The sequence below is a fragment of the Cuculus canorus genome, chromosome 5, assembly GCF_017976375.1.
Source record: "Cuculus canorus isolate bCucCan1 chromosome 5, bCucCan1.pri, whole genome shotgun sequence".
NCBI lineage: Eukaryota > Metazoa > Chordata > Aves > Cuculiformes > Cuculidae > Cuculus > Cuculus canorus.
The window spans coordinates 28,285,157-28,297,645 of NC_071405.1; the positions used below are offsets into that span (position 1 = coordinate 28,285,157).

The 12,489-nt window shown below is 43.9% G+C and overlaps 1 protein-coding gene across 3 annotated transcripts in view; it reads left to right on the forward strand.

Annotated features, from left to right (window-relative positions):
• Positions 1 to 12,489, forward strand: part of EVL (Enah/Vasp-like) — a 155,383-nt gene continuing 142,894 nt past the window's right edge. For all 3 annotated transcript variants that reach the window (XM_054068196.1, XM_054068197.1, XM_054068195.1), the window contains exon 1: positions 1 to 616. In XM_054068196.1, coding sequence (XP_053924171.1) covers positions 9 to 616 — 608 coding nt within the window. In that variant the 5' untranslated portion in view covers positions 1 to 8. The remainder of the gene's footprint in view (positions 617 to 12,489) is intronic.

The window sequence follows — 12,489 nt, forward strand, 5'->3', positions numbered from 1 at the left end:
GTCCAGGGATGGGACTGGAATGCAGAGTGGGGAAAAGTGTTGAATGGGGAGAAGCAGCAGGGCTGGGAGGCAGCCGGGTGGGGAAGGTGGGCGCGAAGCAGGATGAGAGAGCTCAAATGAAGCAAGCGGGAAGGGTGAAGGACACGCAGCTTCCCCGCGATGCTGACTGGCAATACAACCCCTGCCCTCGCCGCCACCCAAACCCTCACGCCGGTCCCCGGGCCCCCTGCGGCGCCCGCCACAGGAGGGGGCGGCAGCGGCGGCTTTGCTCCCGCTCCAGCCGGGAAGGCTTCGCGCCCAGAGCCGCCCTCCCCGGCCCCGCCCGCCTCACCTGCGGCGGGGGGACACCGGGCAGGGCCGGGCAGGCCCGGGCGAGGCTCCCCCGTCACCCCCCGGCGGAGGCGGCGCGGGGCGGAGCGGCCCCGGCACGCGTGGGAGCGGAGCGGGGCGGGCGGCAGCGGCGCTTTGTCCTGCCCACACACACAGACACACGCAGCGCAGCCGGGCGGGAGCCGGCAACATGGCCGGGCCGGCGGAGGGGCTGCCCGGGTAGCGCCGCGGGGACCGGCGCTGCCAGCGGGGCGGTGCCGCCGCCCGAGCCCCCCGGGAGGATGAGGTGAGTGCGGGGGACGCGGGGGATGCTCAGCGAGAGGGGCTGCGGGGCACGGCGCTGCGGGGCGGGGGATGCGCAGCGCCGAGCGGGATGCGGGGGTACTCGCGGTCCCGTCCCCCCCGCCCCGGCGCGGGTGGAAGGGAGGTTAAGCAACGCGTCGCTTCCTAGTCGTTCAGCGGATGGATAATGCGAGTGGGTGGTGACATTTTTGGCGTGTTCTCCTGCCTCTAAATCCATCTGACAGATGATCTCGGCGGTTACAAAAGGCTGTCAGCGCTCTGGACGCGATGCTGCGGTGCGGGAATCCCGCGGGGAGCGGCGAGGGGAGCTCGGACAAAGTCCTCGGGCAGGAGAAGGACGAGAGGGGTTCTCGGGAGGAGGGGAGGGGTGGTTTCTCCCGAGCATCCACCTCCAGGTCGCGCCGGGTATCCTCCTCAGGCAGGGAGTGCTCCGAGTTGCAGTTTTCCCGAGATCAGTTTGTCTATTGTGACTAGGGAAAAGCTAAAAAAAAAAAAACCCAGCCCCACAGATTTCCTGCAGCCAGAGAAGTGCCTGAAGGGAGGAAGGAAGGAAGACGTTATTTGTTTTGGTTTATTTCATACTCTTCCACACCTCTCTTTTCTCATTTATTCAAGAGTTCTCTTGAGCTGCCAGTATCTCGGAGCAACCCAGCCTCTGATTCATCGTCTAATAGTAATAATTCTTTCTACTTAATTATTATCTTTAGCAAAGTAAAACTGCTTTGGGAAACCTTAAAAATGGAAATAATTTGAAGCCAGGTACCTTATTCCTGAATTGCAAGGTTGGCATTTTTCCTAGGAATTACGGTGGAAATCTAAAAACCTTCATCTGCATTTACAGTTACTCCTTATACTCTCATGTGTGCCGAAGGCGTGGAGCTGCATCAGTGTTTTTAGTCATTTCTATTACCATTTGCTTTCTTCACTTGCTTAAAATTGTGTTATTGGGGAGGGTCAAAAGCACAGGAGCCTGTAGTGTCACACAGCGGGTGGCCCAAACCCCTCTTGCTCCACACGAAAGGTGTATCTGCATCAGTCTCACCTGGTCTGATCACAGTGCTGCTCAGAGAAGTCAACAAACACAACAGATGGCAGTGAAGTTTGGCCTTGCTGCCTCGTGTTCAGTTAGTAGCCCTGTTGGGAAGAGCTCTTCCTCCATGAAGGAGGAAAAGTGACTTTTTGACTGATAAGCACATCTTTAACGCCCAAGGAGGCACCATGGGGCTAGTTGGAAGACTGCAACAATTTTGATTTTTTTTTCCCACTGGAGGTGCCCTTCTTCATTTGAACTTGTGAAGTTGATGGTTGTGCTTTTTGTTGGAAGAGGTAGCAGGAGAGACCCACAAAGACAGATGTTGAATTAGGGTACCATGAGGCACCCAAAGTAATCCCGCTGTGAGAGCTAGGGCACTCGTGGAGGAGGTGTTGGTGCTACAGGGCATTTTGGAAAGAAAAAGCAATTTAACTCCAGGAGGGGCTTTGGAACTTCCCCAGATCGTCATTTTTGATGATGATGGATGGAGTACTTCTCTAGGTTGGACACCTAAGGCCAGGCTGCGGTTGGTGTAGGCTGGGGAGCTGGCACCTGAAGTTGGTCTGTGTGTGCTGCTGGCACTTCTTCGTACAGCTGGCCTTTCCTATTTCCCCGTATGATGCTTGGCTTCTGGAGGTCTGTCACAATTAAAATAATCTTTTCTTATTAATACCAATGTCACACTTCAATGTAGGTGGTGTTTTGTTTTTTTTTTTCTGAATGATTTCCTGTTTTTAAAGGCTTCTGTTACTGATTTTTTTCCTTCAGTTACACAGACATTACTGAATAGGTTGCACTTGTCAGTAAACATACGTCTGCAAATCAGCTAAAACCTTTTTCAGTAGCTATTCTTGTTTAATAGGCTCTATAATTCCAAAAGACCCTGGCAAGCTATACAATCATTTAATAAAGACTTTCTTACAACATTGCTTAGCTATGCGTGTTTTATTTATATGGCTTTTTGTGGTGAATAGATTACAGTACTATTCTTTGCACAATTACATTTACATGATTGTTTCCGTTTTTTGATAATTTCTTTATGTCTTCGCTTCAAAGGTATAAAATGTGTGTATAGTGGGTGTACCACAGTCTTAGTAATGAAACAGATTATAATAGATGCTCTGTCTCAGAAGTGGACTAGGATCCCTGAGTGGAAAATGCTAAAATGCAGGAGTGTTATTACTTCTTAGTATATAAAAACATTGCTTTAGTACAACAAATGTTGAGGTTGATCTACAGCAGATATTTGTTTATTCTTGGAAGTTACACAGTTAGCTTATATTTGGGAAAATATCTATGAATATTGCTGTAGAGTTAAATAAGATTTTTACATTCTGTCATCAGAGATGTAATCTTACATTTCTTAGTCATCCATGTCATTTATAAGGCATCTGTGTTTCAGCGATCTCTGTTCTTAAAAATAAAAACCATTTATAGCATTTTGGGTGTATCCCTGAAAAAATCATCACTGTCTCTCTCTTGCCACGACTGTGGTGAGTGTAAGTTGGCTTTCCATGCCACAGCCCTGAGGCACTGATGTAGGGAAAAGCCTCCCACTTTAAGCACTCTATTTTTTCTAAGCAGAACATACAGTGAATGTCCAGAGATAGGAAAAACCTCTAAACAGGATTATTCAGATTAAAACTATACCTCCTTACTCTTCTGTGATAACACATTCTTTAATCCAATCCTAGGTAATCAGTACAGAAGTTACTGGGGGAAATGGTGTTCCTTGGTACCTCGGTATTTGTAGAGTTCTCTAGCTAAAGTCAGCCTTTTAATTCTGACATTTCTGTGTAGCTGCCAACTGGAAATCCTAAAAAGCTGTTGTATTTAGCCCTAATTCAAAGGGATGGAGCAACACCTCGAGAAAAAGAGAACTGAGTATTCATAGTGTAAACCTGTTTTAATAACAGGAAGCTTATAGACATCATTCTTCTTAAACCTTTTGTTTTCAGACATAAGCAAGTGAAGTCTTTACATTTGTTCCAATAAACACGATGTATTGAGCGTTTCATTGTCTTCCATATTTTCTATTCTATTCTATTTTGCCAATGCTTTTAGTTTGGAGGCTGACTGGAGCTGTATGTATGCAGTGTTATATTCTAAGTTTTCTTTTTCTTTACTGTTTCTTTCTGTTTGCATCTGTAACAAATTATAAATACAAGCAGCATGTTTTCTCTAACTTTGTCAGAACTGAGGTTACTGATCTCACTGGATGAGTAGCCTGTGTAGCTCAGTGTACTTGTCTCCTGCAGGAAAATAGAAGCATCCCCTGAGATGGATAATAAAACCAGGTTGTCTGTAAAGTTTTATGTAATAACCTTGTCTCTTAGTAATTGATTTCTGAGTTAGCTCAACAGCAATACGCTTGCAGTTTAGCTAATTTTTTTTTTTTTAATTTGGAAATTCTGCCCTCCCATGTTCTGACTCCTGCTCTGTGCCTTCGTGTCGTGGCGTGTGTGGCTGGGAGCTTCTGGGGGTGGTTGGGAGTTGTCATCCCGGTTCTGCAGTCATACCTTGGATACCTTTAGGTTTGCAGCCTTTTGAGCTGAATCTGTGCTACGCAATTCTGCCAGTGCCACTCAATGAGAAACACCCAGTCCTTTGGCTATCCTGGTTTCGTCAGCAAAATCCCAAGTGTGGATACTATGCTGCTGACAGAAAATTGCTATTGTTAGCTCAGCTTAGATCTTTAGAGGGGCAGTTTAGCTCTAGCTGCAGACAAACTCCTTTGTCAGCAAATGTTCTACCTCTGCTGAAGGTTGTGCCACGCTGGCTATGGCCATGCCAGGGCAGTGGCTTATCGGGAACTGAGCAATGATGAGCTTACATGAATGAACCCTTACTGTAAGGACATGTGAGCAGGCAGGCCAGCTGCACCTCTTTCATACTAGTTGTTATTCTGTATGCTTAAAACTAAACTTGTTTTCCCCTCTCTAAGGAAAAATATAAATTCTGGACATCTTTTTGTGTATCCCTCTTTCTTGAAACCTTTTGTTTCATAATGGTATAATTAAGGCTGAAGGTAATCTTTCAAGTGAGAGAGTGCAGCTCTGTTTAACTCAGTATCATATTTATTATAGTATTTCACTTCTAGCCTTCTCCAGATCGCTCAGACTGTGTTAAACAACAGACGTGCTAATGGAGAGCAGCTCTGCTAGAAGTATATCACACGCTTTTGTGATTTCTTTCCTTTTTTTTCTTTCTATCCATCATAGTTTCTCTCAGTTATGGACACTGTGTAGGATGAACAATACTGAACTTCCTTAGAAGTTATTTGTAAAGCTGCTGCCAAAATAAACCAAATCCTGACTAATATTCAGTCCTAATAATTACAGAATTACAATAAAATAAATTGAATGAGTTATAGATTACCTGTAGACATTTCAGGTTTCTTGGCTGAATCTGAATCTTGCTATCATCTCATCCACTTTCTGTTTAAAGAAAATATTAGCTGATTTTTCAATATTATCTTTCTTGGCAGGACATAAGCAGTAAAAACTGCTCCACTGTACCTTGCTATTGCTCCTACAAGAAGATGGGGGTTTCAGGAAACATTTTCTGTTTACTTCACAGCCATTTCAGAACACTAGGGATCTGCAGTGCTTCCCTCACTTTTTCTTTCTCAGCCCTGTGCCTTGGTTCAGTTTCTCAGGAGCATGGAGGAGAGGTGGAATAGCTCTGCCACCTTTTCTTCATCTCACCCCATTGCTTGCCCTTAGGCAGATTTCATCCACAGTCACCTACCCAAGACTTCAATTTCATCTGCTTTTTGATCTAATGCACCATAATGAGGGGAAGCAACCAGAAACCGCTCTGCTACAGCTTAGAGCTTCCACCAAGACGAATTTGAACCCTACACCAGTAAAGCCCCCATCCCTGCAGGAATACACTGTAACACAGCCCAGGGAGAAGACATGACGCCTCCAGACAGGCTGCCATGAAGCCCCAGGGGTGTAAATGATGGCAGCACACAGCCTTGCTTGGTTTAATCTACCTTGCTCCTGGCTAATTAGCCCACGGGGAGCTTTGCAGGGTAAGGACAGGCTGTTTCTCAGTACCTGGGATAGCAAAGACTCAGTGTTTCTAGCCCACACTGTAGGAAGCGGAGTGACCTGATGGTTCATCCAGCACCTTCTCTCAGTGATGGCTCTGTGTTCACGGGTGGGTGCACACATCACCCGGTAGCTCTCAAAGTGTGTTTCAGTCTGGATTGTGACTGTGTGAAATTAAAAGCGGTTTAAATTTGGTCTTTTTTCCTTTTTTATTTTTTGGGTATTTAGCACTGCAGAATGTTTCTTCGCATCAGAATTTGCATTTTTGCATTGAGCAAACAGAGTGGTATTGACAGTCTTTCAAAACTATTTTTCACTTGAGAGTTATAAAAGCGTTAAGAGTATCTATTTTAATTAGTCAGAGGAGACAGACTGGGCAAAAGTACTTACCAAAAAATTGTGCCTGGAAACATCCTTCACATTTCTCACTATCCAAAGTGCCATTCTCTAACATCACAACAACTAGTGAGACATTACATTTTACTGTATATTTTACAATCCTGGAGTAGGAGGGACATGTGGGGACCAGAAACTTTTGATTTTTCTTCTTGATGTAGGCATTCAAGCCTTACATTTCATCCAAGTTCAGTGTTAATTTGTATGTTTCTTCTGAGTTCTCATTCCTGCTCCTCTTAGCTGTGCCAACTTAGCTGCTTGTGGTTTGGTAGGGTGAACCGGGTCAGAGAACCATAGAATGGTTATGTTGGAAGGGACCTTAAAGATCATCCAGTTCCAACCCCTCTGCCATGGGCAGGGACAACTCCCACTAGACCAGGGTGCCCAAGGCCCCATCCAACCTGTCCTCGAACACCTCCAGGGATAGGGCAGCCACAGCTTCCCTGGGCAACCTGTGCCAGTGCCTCACCACTCTCGTTGTAAAGAATTTCTTCCTCAAGTCTAATTTAAATCTTCCCCCCCCTCCATTTTAAAGCCACTCACGAGGTATTTAAATAACAGAAGAAATGAAAGAATAAAAGAAAATTCAGACTTCCCATACACAGGGTGTGTATGTAGGGTAGGAGTAAACAGGAGGCTGAAAGGCTGAGGTAGTGCTTCTTGGTACTACCAGAAATGCTCATGAAACTATTTCTCCGGGGAACGCTGTTACTACAAATTATAATTCGTCTTTTATTGAGATGCAACTCCTTTTCTTCCTCTTATCTACCACAGATTTTCCAACTCAGGCTTCCTGGTGCTTGCAGTACAATCTGGTGGTATGGATGAGTAGTTTCTTATTACTAACTGTGTTCCCTGTCCAAAAAAAGGTATTTTTCACCTGCGTTCATGATGGAGGTGTTTTTTTTTCCTCTGAGTTTGCCCTGAGACTGGATGCAGTACTCCAGGTGGGTCTCACAAGAGCAAAGTAGAGGAGGAGAATCACTTCCCTTAACCTGCTGACCGTGCTTCCTATGATGCAGCCCAGGATACAGTTGGCCTTCTGGGTTGCAGGAGCTCATTGCCAACTCATTTCCATGTGCTGTTTTATTTGCTGGAAGCCCCTCACTGTTGAATGCAGATCACATCTAGGTGAGCAATTCATTTCTCAGGCAGTAGGTGTCATTCCTGCAACTTGAGATCTTTTCTTCTGTCTGTCTTCAGCTACAAATAGGTGTCAGGATGGATAGACATGTTTTTCTGAGATTTATGGAAAAAAAACAACCAAGTGAGCTCTGTAGAGCAACTTGGCTTAATGTAGTACCGTGAATTGAAGCATGCCATGGGTACAGGCATGGATAGATGCTCCAGCAAGGAAGACGTAGCAGTTTGAATCTTACTTTAAAGTAAGGCTGTTCAGGCCCAGTCCTTATGGTAAGCTCCAGGGTGCAAACACATTGTGCTTCCTCAGCTGGTCTGCTGCTGCTAAATCTCCTAACCTTTTTGGCTTCAATTCTTTATCTGCTGGAGCATGACAAAACTTACCTGAAAGGGAATTAAGATGATTAAGTAACTAGGTCTCAGTCTAGCACAGGATTTAAGGATATGCTTAAGTTTGGTCCTATTGAAGTCCTTGCTTTGCTAGAATGGGTCTCATGTTCAAAAACCATTTCTTAGAATGACAAGCATATTTATACTAAGCATCATAGTGAAGTTCCTGGTGTTTTGCTCTCCATTCATTCCTTCCTCTTCTTTCTTCCTTTCCCTTTCCCATCATTTGCTGCTGCTTGTTCTTAGTCAACACATGCATTGTTTCCTTCCTGTGCTTCCTTCCTTTATGCCTTGTCAGTAAGCTACCCCCTCAGTAATAAGGAAATCTAGAAAATACACTGAAATGGTATTAGCAAGAAGTGGTCACCATAACCCCTTTAATTGCATGCTGTATCTTTTTTATTTCTGTAGCTGTACCTAGATCAGGAGGTTGGCTGCAGTGATGTTCCATGGATGTATGTTTGCATGAAGCAGGAACAGCTAAGCACAACCAGGACTGTTGAATGCTCATAGTAAAAATTAGTTTAAATAAGTAAATTCAAGTGAGAAAGCTCTATTTGGAAATAAGTCTGTTACATGTGTGCTGGATGAGCAGGAATATGCCTTCAGCATAGACCATTGCTACTTAATTTGTGATTTGTTGTCCAGAGAACATCAAAAGAGAGTTCAAACATGCCTACAAAAACCTTTAAAAATCAGAAATGAAGAAGTAAAAATAATTCACATATGAACATACTTTCATGCATTTTGTATCTACGTACCTATGCCCATTAGCTCCTTACTGCTCTTATTATCCAGTTAAAATGTTTTTTGATAATAAAATAATAATTTTATTAAATGACTCTGTTTTGTCTGTCACTTCTTGTTCCTGCCTGCCAAACAGTACTGGGATTTGAAATAATCTGTGAATTCCTTTTTGAAGAGGATTTGTGATGTAGAGTGAGAGGAATACTGGACTAGCATATTTTGACAGAATGAGGTAACTTTAATATTCTGACTGTCATGAATTAGTGTTGAGTGCTGCAATACATTTGCATGCTTATCTTTCTATTAAATAACTGAATACATCATCTAAGTGAATCTAAGTCAAATTTTGATCCCACAGCTGCTACATTGGGAAGTAAAGGTTTGAATCATCCAAATAAAGCAGCCTTGCTATTCTCAGGCAGTTAATTTCTTTGACTATTCAGATAAGTGGAAGAGAGAGAACGTGGACTTACATATTCATTTTACCTGTGTACTTAATAAAATGCCCTATATCTGTTTCAGTTGTCTGGTAGTAAGAACTATCTGTGAGTAGGAGGAATGAGGAGTTATGTCCCTTCATTTTGCTTCCGCACGTGCAGTGTTTTCCATTAGAGGAGTTCACTGAAGTGTTACTTTGTCAGCTGCTACAAAAGTGATGCATAACTCACTGACTCCACTGGTGGCCCAGTGCTGCACTGGGTCCTCCCTGCACCTCCACTGGTAGCCTAGCATTGTGATGGATCCTCCTAGAGCCTGACCTGCTGGCTCTTGGCTTTGTAGTTATTTGTTTTGGTTGGCATTGAGCTGTCAAATGCTAGCTCACAGCGTATGAATTACATGCAACTGCCACCAAGATTGCTGTAGTGATTGGTGACCCCTAGGGCTGTCTAGCTCATCGCACATCCAGTATCAGTGCAGAGCAGTGCCTTGCTCTACCTGCAAGTCAGCCTGGTGATAGCCATCCCTCTCCATCCTCAGGAATTTCAGCTGCCCACATCTTCTGCTGGAGGCAGGAGAAAAGCTATCTGATGCTATGGCATTAAGGTCCCAATCTTGAAAAGACTTGTACGCATTCCTGACCTTATTACTGGGAACAGCATCCTTGATGTTTGTGAACCTAATGACCGTTGTGATAAGACCACTGACCGTAATAAATTTAAGTACATACGCAAGTATTGACAGGATTGGGGTCTGATAGGGCAGCCAGGGCTCGCTTCTTTTCTGGGCGCAGCTTTGCAGCTGTTAGGAAGGGAGCCAAAAACTACCCTGTTCCTGTCCTCTGTATGGAAGTCCTCACTTTGGACATAGACAAATAGGAAGATAAGCATCTCTCGTTTAAATTATTTCCCTCTCCCCAAATGAACAATTATTAACTGTAAACAAGGCAGTAAGTCAGAAACAACCCCTGCACTTGGGGGAACAGAGGAAGCGTTTGGGTGGTACAAGGAGCAGGTTTGCTGAGAAGCAGTGGAGAGGGTTTGGGCTGGTGGAGCCTTCCCAGTGAGGCAGGTGAGGCTAATCTTTTCAGGGTTTACAAGTAAAAATATAAATGAGGAGCGAATGGAAAGATGGGTAAGATGTTTAGCATAACTGAGGAGTGTGTGTGTGGTGGGAGGGGTGCCGCTAGGCCTGTTTTGTTGACCTCAGAGGTTGCTCCCTCAGCTGGATATTGCCCAAGGATGAGCTGCAAGGACCTGCTTGTCTCTTCTGTCCTGTCCTCCTAAACAAAAATAGTGCTGGAACTGCATGACTGCAGCCCTTTGCAGGATCTCAAAAACCTGAGCCAGTATACTATTTTAAAATTTCATGGTATTAAATATAAGCATGTTTCAGAAATAGCAGAGGGGAGACTGAGCCAGGCAGCAAACAAGGGAAGATGGAAATGAGCTTGTAAGAGCAATAAATGCACAGAAGGACATCTGTCAAGCTCTCAAGCTTGTTCAGAGGTGTGCAGGGCAAATGCCTCACATCATGCATTTAGCTGTCACCACTGTCCTGAGTGTGGTGGAGGCTCTGGAATCAGTACTGGTGCAGGTCTGATTTAGTCAGTGCTCCCAGTCTGAAAGCTTGTTTTCAGCTGGCTGCTTCCCCTGAACCGGTTCACTATGAAGCATGTAAATGTCTGTCAGCATCACACCAGTAGTGCTATGGGAGATAGGAGGGAAAGCTGTGATGAGGCGAGGGCGTATTGGGGCAGCCCAAGTGGAAATGATGCTCCCTGTCCGACCCTCCTCTCAGTGGTGACTTCATGCTTCCAGGAGCTCAAATTTGCAATCACTGCACAGTCTGATTAATCTAGTAGTTCGCTAAGGATATCCAGGCTAAATTGTTAAAACAATAGTCTTTCTTCTGTACTCAGGAATGTCTTCTATAGCCCCTTGTTCTTGACACTGGTCTCCAGTCTTTGATCTCTTTGTCACTTTGGTCAAAGTCTGTTACTGCAGACATTACTTGCGTGCTGATACCAGCTGTCATCTGTTATTGCCATCAGGGTCTGTTCATCATACTTTTGCTTTGGAGGTCTGGACACCTTTTGTGACCCATAAAAGATGATAATCCTGAATGGATAGTGCAAAACAAACAACACAGCAAAGGTTCCAAGAACAAACATTTTAGAGGTATGCTTAGGTATTACAGCAATGGTTAAGCCTGACCTTGCTAAAGTCCTTGTCTTCTATTTGAATGCAGTGGGATTATAATCTAATATCAATTTCCATCACTGATTCCCCAACACCCATGTAAGTATGATAGGTCTGAACTGCAGTTCAGCTTCACAGATGGTACCTGCATCACAGAAAATATTAGATGACTAGTGCCCTAAATATGACAGAGTGCATTTGTCTACACATTTCTGTACACAGAAAATCTCTTTAATGGTAAGAAGCATAGTCACGTAAAAGGAATGTGAAGGGAGTTTGATAGAAGATGCAGTGGTGTAAGTGTTGGAGCAGGGTGAGTAAAATTAGAACAAGACCTTAAAACTGTGAATAAACACGACAAGTTAACACATCTGCCTAAGGAAGCAAGCTTTTATGAAGTTTTGTTATTTTATTAAAACCAACAACTTTGATAACTGCTGTGTAGTACAAAATCCATCAGATATGTTAGTGACCTGGCATTTAAAAAATAACCACATCAAATGCTGCAGCTTTCTTGAAGATTGTCTTAGTTTCCTTCAGAATGTGCAAGTCTCATGACCCGTCAGCATCTGTTCAGGTAGTGCAAATGCAGGAGGATGGAGAGAGGAAGACTTGCAGAGTCTGGTAGTCACTGTCAGGTCTCTGGACTCCAGAGGAACTTCAGCAAAGATGGAGAGACAGGGGAGAGCCTTCATGGATAGTAAGCATGCAGCAACCCTGCAAGTATGTCCTCAGCAGGATACACAGCATCTAGTACCCCTTTCCTAGGTAATGAATTAATTGATGTATCAAAATTGTTGATTTTGAGGGGCTGTCTGTCTATTCTAAAGCTATCTTCACAAAAGCTGTGCAGGAAAATTAATCCAAATCACCTAAAATGTAAATGTGAAATAAATTAGGTAAACTAAATTAAACCATTGTATATATTCTCTGATTCAAATGACCTTAATTTGGTTCAGCTTAATTCACATCAAAGTAAATTATACTAAATATGAAATAGGGTTGATTTAATTAATAATGAGTGTGTCTGCAGGGATCTAATATGGTTTGATTCATTACAGAAATGTTAATTCAGATTACCTTTCTAGAGTTTTCTCATGTAGATAAACCCTACAGTACAGTTTATTAGTTATGCCTTAACTAGTGCGGTTGTCTGTTTATTCACCCTGGCTCTTTCTAGACCTTCCCACTGCTCTTCTTGTGTGGAAATTCATGAGCATTTTGTTGTGAGGTGTCTTGTTAGTTTGCTAATCCAGCCAAAGAAGATTCATCAGTTTTCTGTTGAATTACCTAGGTTTTGACCTGGTTTGTGGCTGCATGGCATTTCACAGGGTAAAGGCAAGAGTGTGAATGTGTGATCAAGGTGGAGAAGACGGTGACTCATTTCTCCTCAGGCCAGCCTATTGTGCAAGAGACACCCTGCTTCACTATTCACATGCTAGAAGTTCACTCT